Genomic DNA, 21,053 nt, shown 5'->3' on the forward strand with positions numbered 1-21,053 from the left:
TAATTTTTTAAAAATTAATTTTTAGTTGTACTTTTCTTTTAATTATGACTTTCGTTTTCGTTTTCAAGAACGTTTTAATTAAGTTTTATACGCAGCATTTGACCATTGACTGTTATGAAAACTTTACTTTTATCAACAGTTGAAATATTATTGTTTACTTACTTGTTTAAAAAAAAGTATTAAACAAGAAATAGGATTACAATCATGTTTTATGTTCGTAGTTGAGTTCAGTGGAAAAAAATTCTCTCAAGGATTGACACTATATGGACATAATAAGATAATAAATAAACACTTTTTAAAAAACAATTATGGCACATATAATATTATATTTACATACTTAATTTCTAGTGGTAATACAAGTTGTTCATAAGGTTCATAAATTGTTATTACTCGAAAAAAAAATTATTTTTTAATTTGTACAAAATACAAAATAATCGTGTAAAAACAAACAACATCAACGTTAAATATTATTATAAATTTCAACTTATATTATCATTAGGTACTTAATTTAAAACAACTCAAAAATCCAACGTTAAAACAAAACAATATATTTTAAAGTAAGTACTGAAAAAGTTAGTATAACATATTGAATAATATTTATATACACATTCTTGTTTCAAAATCATCTCAGTCGTCCTATAAATGTATTCATACAAACAATAAATAAAAAAAATAAAACAATGCAATTAATAGTGTTCAAATAGTAACGATAAAATAATGACTGATATTTTGACATTTTTGATAACACGGAAATATAACTATGTTTAATTTACTAGGTGAGAATTATTTTTGTTCATTTTATATTTTCCTTTTACAAATGTACATCAATAATGAGTTTACAATACAAAAAATAATAATAATAAATATACATATATATATTTCACAATTTAAAATGCAGGTATATAAATAGATATACGAGAGAGATGATGAGAGAAAGAGAGAGAGCAAAAGAGATAGAGAGAGAGAGTGAGATAAAAGAGAGAGAAATATAGAGCAAGAAAGAAAAAACAATTTCAAGTTATCGGAAAACAAATTCCAGAGTTTAAAAATTGAAAGTGTTTTTCATCTGCATCTGGGAGATGGGCTTCTGTATATATAATGAATGTACAAGGCTTTTTCGTTTAGGACTCGAACGTATTGTTTTTCATCTAAAGAAAATAAATACATCATTGTCACAAGCATGGTATTAAGCAAATTGGTAGGTTATATATAGTTCCAAGCGAAAAATATTTGACACTAATGTCACAATATCTCGCAGTAATATTATGAGTATATGTAACGAAACAAACGTTATTTAAATAAAAAAAAAATGAAAAATAATGTCTTAAAAATATATTGACTGATTATTGCGATTTGTCAAACGCTAAAAATAATATCCTTCACTTTAAACTGTCAGGACCATAATTCAGTTAATTGACACAATATGTCAAATTTGAAAACAAAACTAGCAATTCATTTCCCATAATAATTAGTTTGTTTTTGTTTTTTTTTTTTTTAATATCTTTTGCGCTTTATGATTAATAAGTTTGATTATAATCATTCGTTTAAATTAAGTATCAAAGTGTTTTTTGATGTTATTGTAAAAATAAGCAAATAAAATAGTATACATTTATACATTTTACAAATCAATAATCAAATGCAATTTTACTTGTATTTATGATAAATTAAATAAAGACATTTACACTTACAAAGATTATTTCCAGGGAGTTTCAATAAGCAGTACAGACAGACATAATTTGTCCTACGTGCCGATCACTCTGCACATGTCCACTGGTGTTTCCTACAAGAAAAATAAAATTAAAAAAACATTTTATTGATTAGGTGCAATAAAAGTAAATGTGATAAAAAAAAAAACAACATGTATTTTTTTATTAAATTACTTTTTTATTGTTTTTAAAATAGTGTTAAGAGAAAAACGATTGTTTTAACGCCTAATAAAACTCGTATGGTATAAAGTATATTATCTACTACCAGTAAGTAAATATTATAATATTGCGTGCCTTACAATAAATTTATATTCACGACGGATAGTGATAAACGAGATACCTGATGCGACAATCCGTCTACTTTACGCGCGTAAACTGCCGTTTCGTTCGAAATGTGCAATGGGTGCAAATGTTTAAATCGAAATCGAATTTTCCTCGCACACAAATAATTCTGAACGCGGAAATCTAATTTTTCAATAACGACTGTTATGTCATACACTAGGTATATATTACATCGTATTTTATGCCTTACCGGTGTAAACACGCGTGAATTTAAAAGTAAACTCAATTACTTGTTTGCAACACAATCGGTGCCGTATAATAATAACAAAAACAATAATCATAACGTATGTAATATAATATAATTTATGAACTACGTCGATTGAACAACACTCACCCTGCCGCCGTTCTCGGGGTCGTGCCTGTTGTTCTTGTACTTTCCGACTGTTTTCACGGCGTCCGGCAACTGAAACTAGAAACAGTAAAAATTGTATTAGGTTTAGTTTGAAATCGAAACTCAGCCGCGGAGAGCACGGGAACAAGACAGCGGGAGTAGTAGGTATACGCGCGATCACAGAATTTCTATGGCACGCAGTCTTCGTCGAATTAATTGGAAAACTTACTAAGTGGTTTTATTGGTCCAGCGCTAATAGTTTTACACGCGTCGGATCCCGGGCTAACAACAACGCGATTACTACTATTAGGGTTTGTTGATTAGACAGGCAGACTATTATCGTATTGCGTCGTTATTATCGAATAATATTATAATGATATATTATCATTGTAATGTTCTCGTCGATATTTACGTATTATGAACAATATTATAATAATAATCATTGTTATCGTTAAAGTGACCGTAGTAGGTTGCGTTGAGTTTAAGGATGTGCCGCTTAACCTAACCTAACCCACCCACCGTGGTTAATTTGAATCATAAAAGTGGAGAAACGTTTAGAAGAAAAAACACCACTGAAAACAGTCGGCGAGAAGGGATGGTAATTCTAGAAATTGTTCGTGAAATGTAAATTTAGCAATAGGTAATTATAGCCAAAACCACACGTTTGATTGCAAATAGATTACCAAGTCTTATTGTAATAATATAATTATTAACATTTTTTTTTTTTTTTTTTTAATTAAAAGTGATATAGCAGAAAATAATTTGAGATAGATAATTATAATATTTAAAATATCTATTATTATGAATGTAAGTATTTATATAATACTTAATCAAGAATACTTTAAATTTAAATTTTTAAAAAATATATCATTTGTATTATTAAAAATGCCTAACTGTTCAAATGTTATTATTTGTGTTTAAAAAGTATCTATTGATTTTAACAACAGATATATTATAAAATGTAAAGTACACCCATGTGATGCAAATACACACCCTGCTTATACAAATGATGATCATGTGGTAAAACAATACAAAAATGTATTGTTATTTGTTAGCAATATACACCTTTAATGATACATATATTATGTTAACGAGATATCATATTATGATATTTGAAATAATAAAGTACTCAAACGTTACCAAACTACTTTAAATAATCGATGAATTCTAGATTAAACTATTTAAAATTGTAAAGTTAACTGAATGTTATTATTTGACAGTTCAAAAGCGTAACATCTCAAAAACTAATTTTACCGGCTTTCTTTAGCTCAATTAAATCTATTTCAATTTGATAGAGGAAATAATATCTGTCTAGTTAAAGTTAAAATTTAACCTACGGCTTTGGTGCATTCTTATATTACCAATACTATTTTTATAACTCGTGTAAACTTTTAAATACTGTAGAAATCAATGTCTCAGACAACTACTAGACAACTGTAAAAAATCATTATCGTTAACCACTTGCGAACAACGATAATTTTTTTAATTTTTTATCAGCAATGGCATTTGCGCATAAAAACAATATTTATTATTAACGGTTTTCCGTGGTAGGCTATATATTACGAACGAACATCCAACATCCCATGGACAGAAATCGATGTGTTCGTTATATATTTTCCGCTTGTTAAACGCTAGAAAAAAATATTTTAGTAAATATCCACAAAGACCATATTATTATATAATATAAACAAGCCGTATCTTTAAATAATTTTTTATACCAGACATTTCTTTATGATCTGCTACTATTTTTAAGTCTATAGAAAAATTCTAGATACGAGCAATTTAGTATTTCAATAATATTTAAATTGTTTGTACGTTATAGCAGCGTTTTGCTGTTATAGGTTCGGCGAAAACTAAGGGAAATACAAATATTATATAAATATTAGTGTTTAACAAAAATGAATGATCGAGATAAGTATTCTGATTTTTATATTATTCTTAAGCATAGTTAACTTAAACCAAAGAAAAGTATAAATAGCATTGATAAGAATACAATACAGTGAACAATGCATATTGCATATAGTAATACAATAAATTCAATAGTTTCATATAATATCTATTTTTTTATCTTAATAAAAATTTCAAAAAATATTTTTTATTACAATAAAACTAATGTATTTCTATACAAATCAAACCTTAGTCGCACTTCAAAGTATGAGTATAATAATACAGCCAAACGATCACGGTTGAGTTTATCGTAAAAAAAAGTTTATATTTTATTTATTAAGTAATGAAATATCAGTTTTTTTCTTAGGTCTCAATGGAATATAGTTATATATCAACGGGAAAAAAAATTTGTCAACGAAATTGGATTTTGATCTTATATTGATGGCCGATAAGCCACAGTCTCGGTGAAGCGGGAGGGTTTTTTGCGGGCAGCAATAGCTAAGCCCAAAGGGATTTATTCAGACTCCCTTACTTTTACAACTTTTTCCGTTAACAAAAAATAATTGAACACACGAGATCACTAACTGGTTATTACTCTGTAAAGTATTTCGATTATAATTAATAAAATATTACACGATTGTTTTTTTCATGTTTGCACATTTTGAAATGCACTCAATTCAATTAAACATTTAAATAATATAACTATTATCAATATTTTGTAAATTAAGTCAATATAATTACCAGTTAATATAAATACTTAAGGTTAGGTTATCAGATAGTTATCAGATATTTATATCATATTTAAAAAAAAGTGAGAGTTGAAAAATAATAAAATAATTTCAATGTATGTCTATTATAATATTTATAAATAATATAAGATAATGTAAAAATACTCGTATCAATATAAAGGCTCTTGTAGCTGACGATGGAAAAATATAAATTTAATGTTTATGTTTGTTCTCCCCCTCCCCCCCAAAAAAAACAAAATAATAACCGAAAAAAGTCTTAGCAATTAATTTAAAATATCAATTATTGTTAAAAAAAAAAAAAATTGGATGATATATTTTACTTTTTTTATATTTTATTTGTATATCTCATTATTAAAATAACTTCGAAGTCATTATGATGATCATAAAAAAAGAAAATATTTTTGAAAATGTATTATTTAAAAGACACTAATTAATGAACTCTTATTAATTATATAAATAAATTACAAGTATATAATATTAAAAATGACAGTATTAAACATTTGAACTCATTATAAAATTAAAAGCAAAAAAACAGCATAGTGGATTTGCCTGTTCTTTTAAACTTTTTTCTATTAAAGTAAGTGCAATAACCCGCAGGTGACGTTAACATATTATTCTTTACTATAAAATAAATTTTCTGCTGCTATCTATGTCACTTTGTTTGATTATAGTTGCTAAAAGGTGACGTTATGCCATTTTTTTAAATTTGTATTTTTCTACTATATAAAAAAAAATCAAAACATTTTTTACCCGTTTGGGTAAAATGTTTTAATATTTTAAGACTTAAAACTTATTGCTGGGATAATAATGAATGGAATTTTCTATAAGTATCGTATAGCTTTTCGATTGCAATTACACTATATAATTTTTTTCTTATCATAACAACTTATAAAGACTAGAACACCTATATTTAAGACCTTAAAGGAATGAATTTATTTGTGATATCTCTATGAAATGATTTAACTATTACAAATAAATACATTTTTATTCATACTTATTTATTTATTTATAATACATAACATTAAATTAAATTTTGTATCTAATGAATGCAATTAGTAGAACCACGCTACTCATATTATGCTGTTTGTAAATATAAAAAATATATATTAATAGGAATTGGAATCAATTTATTATATTAATTACATTTTATGCAAGAAAACTATATTTGAAAAACAGCTGGAGTACGTATAATTTGACATAAAACAAAGTATATAGAACAATACTTGAAAGTTATTTAATGATTAAGTGTATACCTACTTAAAATGATTAATGCAACTTTCGTGAAATTCAATGATATTTTGAAAATTTGTTAAAATTTAGTTGGTAGATAGTTATTAGATACTGAAACAATGAAACATATATTTATAACAATGGAAATATAATTTTTATTAATTCGAATTTAAATTAATTACAGTTTGTAAACATAACTTCCATTTGTAAAAATGTACAATACATATTATTTCGTTGTTTCTACGTATTAGTTATTAAAAAATACTATATTTGAGTATAGTATGTATTTAGGTACCCTTTAATAATAATTACATTTTTGTTAATCAGTAAGTTTTAATTAATATTGTAAAAAAATATATTAAAGTGATGATCAGTTTTTAATTATCAGTATGTTTCTAATCCTTCAAGTAATTAAAATTTAACTTTATTTTTCAATTAAGTAGGTAAATTTCAAAATACAAATATATTAGAATATATAAGACGAAAATATATTGAAAATCAATAAATATACATTATATTACAGTAGGTCAGTATGAAATAAACAAATTGTTTATGATAATACTGCTTAACATACATAAGTATATACGAATTATGTTTGCCGTTTATCGTTCCATTTTATAAAAATTAATTTTAATTTTTAGATAACAAATAACCCATCATGTTAAGTAATGTAGTGGTTTATCACTGCAATTATTAAAATTTATTATATTGATATATAAATATTATGATCATTTGAATACAATTTAATTGACTGTATTTATTAAATTTTTATTGATTCAATTGGAAACATAGTTTACAGTGAGTTATGACTAATGAACAATATCAATAGCATAACCAACAATGTTTTCTGTTTGTAAGTGCAACATCTAATTTGCATATATTTAAAGTAGTTAGGGTAAGACATTTATTAAGGAACGTAATGGAAACAGTTTGTTTCAAATGTCCTATATGACATTCCTCGACATATTTACTTGGTGAGGAATTATTTCTTAAAATAAACAGTGTGATAAACAAAATAATTAAATGGTGAAGAACTATTAAAATATAAATTATTATTATTAAAAAAATATTAATATTAATATTTATATACTATTCTAAATAATTCTCACCAAGTAAATACATTTTTGAAACAAAATAAGTTTACTTAGATTCAATATACTTATAGCATTTATTTATGATATCTTTATTGTGTTTAAAGATCTAATATTTTTTTTAACTTTGCCAATTTTACACGTAGTTTACTAAGGGTTTTTATTGTGATAATACATAATTGAAAACATTAAGTACATTAATTTTTTTTAGAATACCAAGAAACGAGATAATATTAAAAAAAAATTTAAAAATGAATAAATGTGTATAACACAAAAAAAGGTTGATAAATATTTTTTGTGAATTTTATCATTTTTATATTAATAGTATATTATTAATCGTTACATATGGTATATTTCATTAATCTTTGTAACATATTATAACATTAAAAAGTATTTCATTTTAAATTAGGACACAACGACATCACTTAAATTCTTTGTACTTTAATGCTTTTAAGTAATAAACAATCAATAAACTATTTATTTTAAATAATAATAGTACCAATATTTTTCACTTTAACATTTTTACATTTTAAAAGCTGATTTAAAATACTTAAAAGGAATTGTTCATTGTTAAATTCTTAAAAAAAATAGTTATAAAACTATTTTTTACGAGTTTCTTTTACATTTTTCACAAGTTTTTGGTATATTTTTTAATAATTCTAGAAACTATTTATAAAGTTGAAAAATTATCTATTCATATAATAAAATACTCTTAATTTCTCTACTTTATTATACAAAGATCAATTTGAAACTAATTGATGATTTCTTTTGCATACTTTTACTGAATATTTAATAAAGAGTATATTTTGTACAGTGATACATAAAAAAAAGAATCGTTGATATGTGATATCAAAAACATTATTTTTATAAGGACAATCTAATTTTCTGTTATTTTATTATGTCCAATTTAAAAACTTAAAACTTATTTTGTATATACGTTTTAAAATATCGAAATCAATATAATGATAATTAAATTATTAAGTGTATTTACTCTTTATAGTCTTTGTAGATATTTTTAAAACTCCTATAAACATCTTATAAAACTTTAAAAAGACTTACCTAGAACCATAATACTAAACATTGTAAACTTTTGGGAAATGCTCTAGGCAATACTAACCAACTATCTTTATCCTTTTGAAGTTTATATAGTACATACAAGTTAAAATGTATTATCGTATAACAAAATGAACAAGCGATAGACATTAAAATTTATTTGAAAAATATCTATATATATATATATATATTGCATAATAATCCTTACAACATTTAACTTTTTTTAAAGTTAATAATAACACTAATTGATAAGTTATGGACTTCAAAAATGTATAAAATGTAAATACATGTTTGTATTAGTTTATTGAGAATTATTTAGTTTTTATACAAATAAAGGTAAAAAACTAAAGCGTAATAATTTAATTTAATAAATAATTATTAATATAATCGTAATTATATCGAATAATTTCATTATCATATTTTTAGTACACCATATAGGTACAAATCGATTAATTTTAGTTTTCATAGTATATGATAGCGCAATATTATATATATAATACATATATATATATAATATTACATAATACATTATATTTTAAGATATAAATAATATTTGTTTTATTCATTAGGATTATTGTAATAGCTTGAATTCTGTGTTCAGTATAAACTTAACCGAATTATTATTAACGTACACATAGAATAGTGTTGAGAAAATATCAAATTAAAAATTAAATATAGGATTTTAGAATAATAATATTAATATCTCAAACTCATATCAACTTCATTGACATTTCATTGAATTTGACAAATATGGTAAAACAAATTTGATTATGCTAGATAATGTTAATAAAAACAACTATAATAATTTATTTTTTATTTTAACTATTCATAAGCCCAAAATCAAAAAATGCACTTTAAATTAAAGCTGAAAAATATTATTTTTTAGACGAATAATTTTTTTTAATGATTATCAAATATAGAAATTAACATAATTTAAATTAAAAGTCTTGAAAGATGTGTTGTTCTAGAACAATTTAGTCTTCGATAAACCTACAAGTAACGAGCCTCAATGGTTAGTTATGAATATCAATGTTGTAGAGCATTGATAACTAAAAATATATTTAAAAAGAAATTAAAATTAAATAATATTATGTATTTTATTAATTCCAACCTCGTCAGTATTTACATTCAATAACCTTTTAGAACTAAAATCATTTTATTATAACTACACCTGTCATAAGAATTATTTTCTATCATTAAAAATCACATTTTCATTAACAACCATAATATTATAGGTACCTAAAAATACAGAAAAAATACAGAAATACTGAAAAAAAATACCCAATTGAAGATATAATGTCATAATACCATTAGAATTTGAGAGCACTGAGCTGCTGATACTCAAAGCAAAGTTATGCATACAACATACACATAATATTGCATTATTTATAAAACACCATAATATTTAAGTATAACAAAATATATAATAATCGTATTACTTTTGAGTTGGCTTGATCTGAATGCGTCCGGTAGCAAAACTGGAATAATGCCACGGCAATGGCTACGATGAGTCCCAGTACTAGTATGTAAAATATACCAGCAATGTTGTTTAACGTCAGCTCGGCATTGCGGAAAGACTCCTGCGGGAATTAAGACGTGCGGTATGTAAAACGTTGGCAATTTTAGATTTTTTATTTTTAATAAAATTCAGTGATATTTCGTGTTTTATGACGCACAACAAGGAAAGAGAAAAGCGAAAAAAGTTACTGTTGCACTCCTGCACCGAGTTCAAAATAAAAAAGGACATAAATTGCTGCTATAACCTATTTTCCCCTCGTTTTTTCGTTTGCGGGTTTGCTAGTAATGTAAAACTGCGAACAAGCAAATGGACTGAAAGTAAAGTTTTAAAAATTCAACTACCATTTTTGTTCAAAACGGTCTTTAAGTGGCCAAGTCCCGATGTATATTTCTTTGGAAAAAATAAATGACTTTAGAATTGTTTTATTTATACATTATTTTTTTTTCTCAAACTGGGATTTCTATCATTTCATTATTACAAAACCATATTTTTTTAAGTCACTGAAGTGAATTTAGGTAGCATTTAGTCAATATCGAATTATGTAATTTGAGTAATTTCTCATAGCCAATATATTTTTTCAAGTTTTTCGTAAAATACAAATATAAGAGAAGAAGGAGGAATAAGAATTGAAAAATGAATGACTGAAAATATACATTATAGGTAAAGTAGTTATATATACACAATTAAACAACTGTGAATATCTTTGTAAATATTCGTCAATAACAATTAAAAGTAATATTGTAATGATTCAAAATAAATTTAAGGATTCATTTAAGACAATACCACGTTAATCCATTTAATAAATTGCTTTGTCCCATTTTTAATCATTCTATTATTTATGAATTTTATAAATAGTCGTATTACAACATGAAATAATTTTATTGATATCGATCATAAAAATTTAAAACAATTAATTTACCATTGTAGGTATGATTGAGAAAAAACATAAGACATTTTAGTTTTTTTTTACTTACCTTTGCCTCATAACCGCACTCATCAATCCACCATTTGTTTTCTAGCCTTGTAAGATCACCACTATCAGTCAATTGTACAATTGCAGCATTTATTCGATTCCTAAACAACAACAAAAACAAATACATTAATTTTATAAATTTGAAGTATAAAAATTAATATTTTATAAACAATAAATATATAAAACAATATGAGTTATTATAAACAGGACCTATCGGTCGATAATCGTCCAAGACAAAGATGGAAACAGTCACAGAAGAATAGAAAATATGAATATATTAGAAATAAACATCATAGATTTATAGATATCTATTCACAAAAGTAGATTGAGAATAATGAAGGTTATGGAAAGAGCACGAATGATCTACGAGTATGTTAAGTCTAAAAATAAAAATGAATTATAAATATTTAAAATATTAAAATATCAACTGAATGGAATTAGTTTTTAAAACTTTTACGAAAATACCATTACTTAACTATGTAATATATGATAAAATATAAGTCATTAATGCTAGTATAGTTTGTAGGTAGTAATAATGAATATTATATCAAATTAGTTTAATAACACTCAACTATTATATTATCTTATTCCCTTGAATAATATTTTAAATACCTATATTTGCTTTATCCACTGTTAGTAGGACTTATACAGATTCAATTCTCGACCTCCTACTGATACATTTATTTGTGTAGTTTAATAATTTTCACAAAGTTATAAATTGCCGTTCGATGTACCAAAATATTGGAGCAAAGCACATAAAAGAGAAATAAGTTCAATATAGGTGTTGTATTCGAATAGACCCAAGAGAATACCGTTTGGGCGGAGATAAAATTAACGGAAGGACAATCATATAGATCAAACTGCAAAGCACCACCATTCCTCTCTACTAGTTCCCCATTTTTTGGCTCTAGAGCATTTTTCGATGGCCCTTGGGGACCCTCTTGATACCCTTATAAATCGCTTATAGGATTCGATCGGATGGTAAAACAATGTTGAACGAGAATATTGTTTATATATAAAACCATTAAAACAAAAATACAAAGGATTTATTACTTACTAAAAAATAAATAAATAAACAATAATCAAAAAAAAGTGTATAAAAATATAATATTATATTATTTTGTAAGTTAAAACAAAAGTATTTAAATTTTTCAACTATTTAATAAAAATTATTTATCATAAATGATATAAACTTTTGAAATAATTATGTTATTCCACTGAATTTTATATTTATCTATTTTAGGTACTAATAACCATAGATTATATTCCTATTTGTTGCATTGGAATTTCTATATAAACAACCAAAGAATACAAAAAGCACTGATAATATGAAAATGTGAAAATGTGTTAATCTAATATTCTAATGTCCTAGTAATAATAATCTCCAAATTTCACATAGGCTACATGTAAGTTTCTCACATTTTATGTCTAAAGAACATACAGGTTATAGGTATTTATATACATAATATACATAGTGTAACTTGATATTAACACACATATTAATTCATGGATTACTTTAATATTAGAGAAAACTTTAAACTGTCCAATTTATTGTCTGAGGAACTTTCCTACCACTCGAACTCATTCACTAAACTACCACGAGCGAATACAAACGGGCCGCCAACTTGCTTGACAAAATATAAATAACCCTCAATTAATTTAACAGTGTTATAAAATAGTGTTATTATTATAAAATAATATTAAATATATCTCATCATACGAAAATATATTATTTAATTCTAAAACTGAAAATGACCAATGGTCCAATAGCGGCTATCTGATAAATAACTACGCAAAGTATCAATAAAATATTTTTATACATATAATGTGTAATAGCTTTTAATCGAATCCAATAAGCTTTTCAATTTTCTAAAACACTTAACTTATAGAATATGTTTATCTTAATGAAAATAAACTATTAAAATCTTATCTTTATAAATTTTAAATAGCATATACTAACTTATAATATAAAATTCCACTGTGTATCTAATAGCATTGCCTTATAATAGGAAGTTGTGTACCATTTTCGCATACACATTAATAGCTAATGACAAACTTTTTTTTTAAATATTTAACATTTTTAATTAACTTTATATAGCCAGTTAGCAAAAGATATTTTATTAAAATATTAATATGTTATACTACATACAATATTTGGGGTGGAATAGTTCATAACGTGTAACAGGTTATAAAAATAATAAACCTGAGTTTTAATTAATTTTGTCTACCCACTGTTTAAAATTGAATTCAAATAAACACTCATCTACAATTTAACATAATAATAATATTAACTTTATATTTGAAAAATTGAAATACATTTTCCGGTTATTTAAATTTTCACCCAGTGACATCCTAAATTCAACTCAACAATGTTTTACATTTTCTGTCATCAGAAAAATATTAGAGAAAATTCAGTTTTTATCATGAATATTCTAATAAAAATATTACAAAGACATATAGGTAAAGAAACCAACGTTTTGAAATCAGCGTCAGTTAACCAATGGTTATTACAAATCTCATTGAATAGACACATATATAATATATGAGTGTCTCTCACTCTATATCTATATATATATATATATATGTATATAATTTCATGTGTATAATATATATATATTTATTTATTCTTCTTATGATCAAAAATGTGTCGCAGAAAATTGGGTTTTCTTTTTCTTTTTTCATATCAGACTCTCGTCTTGGAAAATGTGATTTCGCGGAATGTAATCCGAGAGAGTCATTCAACCGAAAGACGCGCGTAATATTCCCACTTGCGTCCCTTTACCCATGCCTCACATCCATCGGTGATCTTATTTCCCAAAAGCCCCAAACGAGATTTGTCAATATTATATATGATATATATATATATATAAAAGAAAATAGATCAGTCTCACCTTAGCGGAGACCCAAGTGGCATCGCTATACCGTAGCCCTTAACGTCTATGTTACGTCCGACTTTCATTGTATCACAAGGTTTCCTCATGTTCACAAAGTCATTTTTGGGGGACTCAATAAGCAAAGCAAACTTGCCATTTGAGTTCCTTACTCGTTGGATTCCTTCATCGTAAGTATCCACGAACACGTGTGTCCGTGAGTTCATGAACTGCCACATTTTGCTGTATAACGAACTATGCGATCTCTGTATAGTAATCAAACAAATATTAGCAATACGATTATATAGTTATAGTTATTATAGTTTAAGTTTTATTTTTATTTTTAATTAGTTACTAAAACTATGAAAAGCAGAACAATTTAGTTGTTATTTTCTGCTATCAAGTTAAAAATAAATTAGTTATAAATTGTTATCTTTAGGTACATTTTACATTTGTGTTTCAATAAATTGTATAATTTTAAATTATTTTTTTATGACATCTATAAAATAATAATTTTGAGTAATAATATAAAATTAAACATAACACTAAATTTGAAAATAAAATCGTGATTTGACCTATAAAATAAATTATTTGAAAAAAATCTACTTATGTACTACTCATTTTAATATACCTATTCATGTATTCATTTTATAAAATATTAGTTAAAACGATTGATTATAAGTGATTCGGTAATCGATTGTTTTTTTTTCAGTTTTTCTTTTATCCTCCTCTGTAGGTTTTTTTTACATGAAGCGAAAACATTCAGAAGAAACGACCGTGGTGAATGACCCGAAACGAAAAGTTTTCATTGAAAAAAAGAGTGGCTACACCAGACCCAAGATTTACAGTCGATAGAATTCAAAAATTGAACACGTAATGAGAAATTATATATTAAATCACCACCTTTTACGTATGTATCTATGGATTTTATTTTTATTTCTATTATCGTTTTTCACGTACCCTACGATAAATGTATTGAAGGTTATTGAGAAAAAGTATTAAATTTTCAAAAAATAAAGTACAAAATGAATTCCGTGAATAATTTATCTCCATAGTTCTGGTGGTTTGAATTTAATGGTGTTGACGTTTGCAGACTTCGTTGGATAAACAACTTATTAAAAGGGGCAATCAAGTATTGAGAATAATTCCAAACTTCGACGATGACAAAGTCACTACCAGACATAAAGTTTTTGAATAAAAAATGATTTTTTTTTTTTTTATTTCCTACAGAATAATACAAATAATAATGAAACAAATGTATAGTTTAATATTCAGAACGGTGAAATAATACGTATAAACAAGTTGGCCCCAGGTTGTATACAAATATAATAAAAATATAATTAAAATTGTAAAAAAAATTTTAGTGAAAAATTGTTATTTTAAAATTATAAGCAGTATTATTTTAAAATTCGGTAAAAAAAAATAACGATGATATAAATGTAAAAAAAATATGCATTCAGTATTTCATTGATATTTTTACATTTGTTTAATTCAAATCAATGTATGAAAATAACATAATATATTATAAATTATAGTTTAAAGTATGAATTTACCAATTTATTTGTAGACAAATTATAATTATTATTTTTATAATTTATATAGTTTTATAGCATCTAAGATATTTTGATTTATAAAAACACAATTGTGAATTCAAAACAGTAGATAGGTGCACTACTTACTTTAAAAAAATCCCAAGTAGACCCATGACGAAGAACTCCATATTCAATTTCAGTTTGTGCAGCTAAATCTTCTGGTGTACTGATTGGTGTAGACATTTTCTGCACGATCAAATACGCGGTGAAATTAGATACGTACGATGATATCAATATCACGGTGAAAAACCACCAGACGGCTCCAACAATACGTCCCGGAGTGGTCCTATACACATAGATTTATGAACAATATTATTATTATGTTCACATTATTATTACTTCTTTTTTTTATTTAACATTATATTTAAATATAAAATTAGAATTAATGTAATATTTCTACAATTAGTAAATGAGTCAAAATAAATGATGACTTATTCATCACCAAAAATACCATTATATTTGTGAATAACATAAAAGTGCGGTAAAAGTATAAATATATACAAAATAATTGCATGTTATTATTTTACTTTATAATATAATATATTATGCAATAATAAATAAACGTAAATACTTGAAATTCTCATAAAATATTTTTATTAGCATTTTACTGACATGATAAAATTCTTAAAATGTTTTGGAATTTTTTTTTTTTTTAGCTGTTTATAGATAATACAATTTTCGACTTTATTTAGTTCTTGTTGTTAAAAATATTCATACTTAGCCAAAACGTTGAAACATGTAATACATAGTTTCCTACTAAATATTGTCTTACTATAGTTAAAAAAAAATTAGCATAATTAATACATTTATAAACGATTTAACTATTGAAAATTATGATGACATTGTACATTATACAAACGTTAAACTAATCAAAATTTATCCTATAACAATAAATTTTTGAATTGTTACTTTATGATTTTATTATTCAACAAATATTAATTACTAAAGCTTAAAACATTACTTATACTTAAATTATTATTTTATAGATACAATAACACTAAGAAATATTTATATTAATCTTAAAGTTTAAGTTTTTTAGATTTTTATTTTTTTAAAGTACCAAAAGAAGGCATGAAAACTTAATAAAACATTTCTTAAAATTCGTTTTTATAGCGAACTAAAATTAAAAATACAAATTTCAAATTTTTATAGTAATTTTAAGTAAAAATGTTTACGAAATCGTATAGTTAAACAAAAAATAACGAATTTAGTTTTTGTATTAATTCAAAACATAATTTTAGCAAATTTCTGCCATTGCCATTTAATTTTTATTTGTTCATTATACAAATAAAATGTTAAAAATATTTTTAATAATTTTAAACAATTTATATCATAATGTTATCTACTGTTCTATGGTATGTCGACATAATCTTATAATTTAATAGCAGGTAATAAATAATATTGTTATTTAATATTCACTCATTATTTATTTATATTTTGAATAAACTTCTATAAGAAATTTGATTACCTAATAAGAAGAATATTTATTTTTTGCTTTTTAGTTGACTCGAAAATGTAGTAGATAAACTATTATATATAATATAGATATTACTTTATTGACATTTTACATTTTGTAGTAATTTTCTAAATATATCTAATGATAACATAGCTAAATTAAAATTAAAATCATATCTGTTTTAATTGTTTGTATAATCATAGCCGACCGCTCCTAGAACTAGTATCATAGACTTTATTATCCTCAGTATATATTATAATGTTTAATAACTCCAAAGGTACTAGTTTAAATTTTAATTTGAGTAGATACATCAATTTATATATATATATATGAATTGTATAGTTTAAAGTAAAGAGAATGGATTACATTTAAAAAAATAGACATTTGTATTGTCATAAACTCATAAGATACTCCTTAAAGGATATAATATTATCTTATATAATATATATAAATGTTTTGAATATAGTTTTAAAATATATTTGAAAATTCCAAAAATCACATTTTCAACGATTGCATTATATATATAAAGAATGGACAATTAGGTAACACTGTGAAGTATTACAAGTTCTAAATGAGTTATTATAATATACTATGCATTAAATTTAAATTCAACGGTATTTTATTGTTGCATACTAAAAACGATTCTGAGCAGAGACAATCTATCAACCTATATCAAGTATGTTTAATTATATATATATTTTTTTTTTTATTAATATTAGAAAAAGTAATTCATTTTTCTTTTATTAATACACTGAATAAAATATTGAATTCATTTTTGATAAAAAAAATTACATTTGGAAAATCATCACGTGTCTAAAACATAACAATATAAGTAAAACTGTAATAGTTTAATATGTTCAATAAATAATGCTTTTGAATTATAACAAAAAAATTAATATACTTATTTATAATTTATATATGCAATATCAATAATTATGAATATATTATATTTTAATTATCCATAAAAAAAATAAGATTGTGTATTTTTTATTTAAGTTATTATTTTAATTTTTAAGTATAACCTATTATGAAACAATTTGAATATTGCCGTGAATTTGACAACCTTTATAAAAATTTGAATTCAGATACTTATAATAAAAATAATTCCAATGTATTTTAAATATTTTTACATATTTCTAAGAAACCCTTTTTTGGGATCTTATATTACATTTTCTAGCATTTACCCTGCAAAAAATTGTATAGCAACATTTATAAATAAAAAAAAAAAAAAAAATGAAAGATTTTAAAATTTAAAAAATATTACAATTTAACTCATAGTATTTTGTAAATAATATGATGTATAGAAAATTATCATACAAACATTTTTAGTATCTACGCCTTACGGCTATTTGTTTTTTAACTAGAACAACATATCAAAAATCGTTTAAGGTAAAATAGTTAATATGCGGGTAAATATACAATGTCATAAATTAAATCTTAATTTCAAATCTTCATAATAAATTAATTCCACTTCTCAGTCGAATTTTTTTTTTAAATATAGTTAAAATATCATGGAGAATATTGTATTCAATGTATTCATTTTTAAAACATTCGATGTATAAAAAAAATATTCATGGATTTCTTACTATAAAATGATTTGAAAGTGTTCGAAATTATACGAATTTTTTTTTTTAAAGAAGTTGTGTATTTATAAGAATAACATTCGACATTTTAAAAAAAAAAAAAACTTTTTCAATATACATAATTATATCAACAATTAAAATTAAATTTTTTATTTAAATTTTAATTAACAAGTTTATATTATCGTTTAAAAATATGTAAGTTATCAAATCGCGTAGAAGCACAAACTTTTTTAATTTGCAAGAGCTTCTGTTGTATATTTTATATTATGAATTTGGTGTATTTTTTAAACAACAAGTTATGAAAGTTCTTCCTGTTATATAGCAAACGCTCTTTATTTAATTGAAATTATATTTTAAATTAAGAAAATAAAAATAATTTCTATACAATTTCTGAAAAACCATGAGTACTTCTAAAATTCAACTAAGAACTATACAAGAATAATTTGTATCATAACTCAAAATGATACTGTATTTTGTTTATAAAAATGTAATAAAAATGTATGCAATTCTTGACAGTAACATATGTTAATAAAATAATTATTATATCAGGTATATTAAATAGTTGTGGAATATATGAAAAGGTAATATGTATATATAGTGTCAGATTTCAAATGTTTTAATAAAATACGTACGGAATGTTCAATGTAACTTTAAAAAAGTAAATATATAATATTGTATTTTGAAAATTTAAAATCAAAAACTTTTATATAACTTACAGTATAGTGTAGTTACCATAATAGTTATGCATATTAACGTATAGTCATTTAATTTTGTTTGTAATGAAGTAACCACCTAGGTACTGTAATCTTTTTACTTTTACGATTAATGAATATCCCGTTTTTAATAAATTATATTTTTTAGTTAAAAAGCTGTCCTTTTCAACTATTAAAATTTTAAATATTCATTACAAATACAATGCAAATATTTGAATGAATCGTTTTTGTTAATTAACTGCCTATTATTAGTGTAAATTATGATGTATAAAAATAAAAATAAGCAATACATTTATACTTGTAGGTATCTTTTTCACATACGTTGCGCATTTTTGTATCTTGCTTGATAATATGTTTATTTTAACCTTAACTTATATTAGTATTTTTTTAAACCTATATTAAAATTGTTCTATATACAAACAATTATTATATAATGTATATTGCTATGAGCTGATGAATAATTAAATGTTTATGTAAGTGTGAGTTAACTAGTAACAGGGAATCTATTGCAGCAGCAACAAAAAACATTTTTTTTTTGTTTCTCAAAATCCCAGAATACTTTATAAGTCATTTTGTGTAACAATTTTCAAGCAATATATATATTTATGTTTATTGTAGTTTAATTTTATTAGTGATTTAATAAAAATATATTATTTGATAAAATAATCAAATCTAACCTACATAAATATTATTTTACAGATTTCGAATATTAATATTTTAATTAACTTAGAAATAACATTTACATGAGAAAATTATAGTTCTGTCTTCTATAATGGCAGAATATGAAATTAATTTGAATATTCTTTAAATGTATAAAAAAATAGCCCATTGCATCAATATGATAATGATGTGGGTTTTTATCATGCTACATTTGTAAAACTTATCAAATCATTAAATAATAATTGTAATCATTTAATAATTTTATTATTACATCTAAAAAAAAAGCTATCACACGTGATTAACGCATGTAGTAAACTTTAAAATATCAGTTAATAAAAAACTGTTTGGTTAAAAAAGTATTTTTAGTACTTATATTAATCTACTAAGTAATAGATAACTCAACCCACTTTATCCTACAGTTATGTTTAACCATTAACTGATAAACTGAAAAGTTTCAGTTAGCTCTCTGTTTAACTGACAGTAAAATGTCTCTAACTATCAGGTAAATATGACTGAAAAAACGGGCCTAAGACGATTAAATATTGATTTATTATCTACTTTTCGTGATAAAATTGCATTTTTTATATGTATAAATGATATAAATTAAATAATTTAAATATTTAGATTATTTTTTGTGTTGCATAGTAATTGGAATTTACTCATTATTGTTTTTTTAAGATTGTACAAGTTGAAAATAATTCAAATCATTTCTTGATTTCCTAATATACGAGTATCTAGTCATTATTAGGTATTTAATATTTTCCCAATTTCTTCTATAGTCCATTAATAATGATGTCATCAACAAGTAGGTTTTATTTATTTACAGGTAATAAACTGTTTAAGTAAAACCTTAATGATAAAACCAATTAGTTTAATTACTTATTACACAAAATACTCAATTATAGTGTAAGTTCAAGAAACTTAAGGTTCAAGATAGTCAAATTTAACGAAGTATGAGGACTAACATTAAAAGTTAAGACGTAATTATTACTTTTTAAAATGTTATTGATTACTTTAAATTGCATCAATCAATTATTTTAATCAAATAAATAAATTTAATAATAAGTTAAACTGGATATATTAAATCATAAAATAACAATGAATCTATAACCATTTTGAAAGTAGATAATATATATTTATATTTATTCATTAGAAATACGTATTAAGAAAAATCCAATCTTGTATTAATAAGAAATTAATTTAAATCAATAAATGTTTAGGCAAGTCCAAAAAAATTATTCCAGTGTATGTATAATTGAAGTAACCTTATATACGAATATAATATAGTCATATTTTAT

The 21,053-nt window shown here is 23.5% G+C and overlaps 1 protein-coding gene across 1 annotated transcript in view; it reads right to left on the minus strand.

Annotated features, from left to right (window-relative positions):
- Positions 1-306: 306 nt before the first annotated feature.
- Positions 307-21,053, minus strand: part of LOC114132267 (glutamate receptor 1-like) — a 170,400-nt gene continuing 149,653 nt past the window's right edge. The window contains exons 14-20 of the mRNA XM_050198138.1: positions 15,431-15,629; positions 13,773-14,017; positions 10,883-10,982; positions 9,829-9,969; positions 2,383-2,457; positions 1,689-1,780; positions 307-1,148 (exon numbers count right to left, since the gene is read on the minus strand). Of these exons, the coding sequence (XP_050054095.1) occupies positions 1,742-1,780; positions 2,383-2,457; positions 9,829-9,969; positions 10,883-10,982; positions 13,773-14,017; positions 15,431-15,629 (799 nt within the window). The 3' untranslated portion in view covers positions 307-1,148; positions 1,689-1,741. The remainder of the gene's footprint in view (positions 1,149-1,688; positions 1,781-2,382; positions 2,458-9,828; positions 9,970-10,882; positions 10,983-13,772; positions 14,018-15,430; positions 15,630-21,053) is intronic.

Source organism: Aphis gossypii, chromosome 1 (assembly GCF_020184175.1).
Source record: "Aphis gossypii isolate Hap1 chromosome 1, ASM2018417v2, whole genome shotgun sequence".
NCBI lineage: Eukaryota > Metazoa > Arthropoda > Insecta > Hemiptera > Aphididae > Aphis > Aphis gossypii.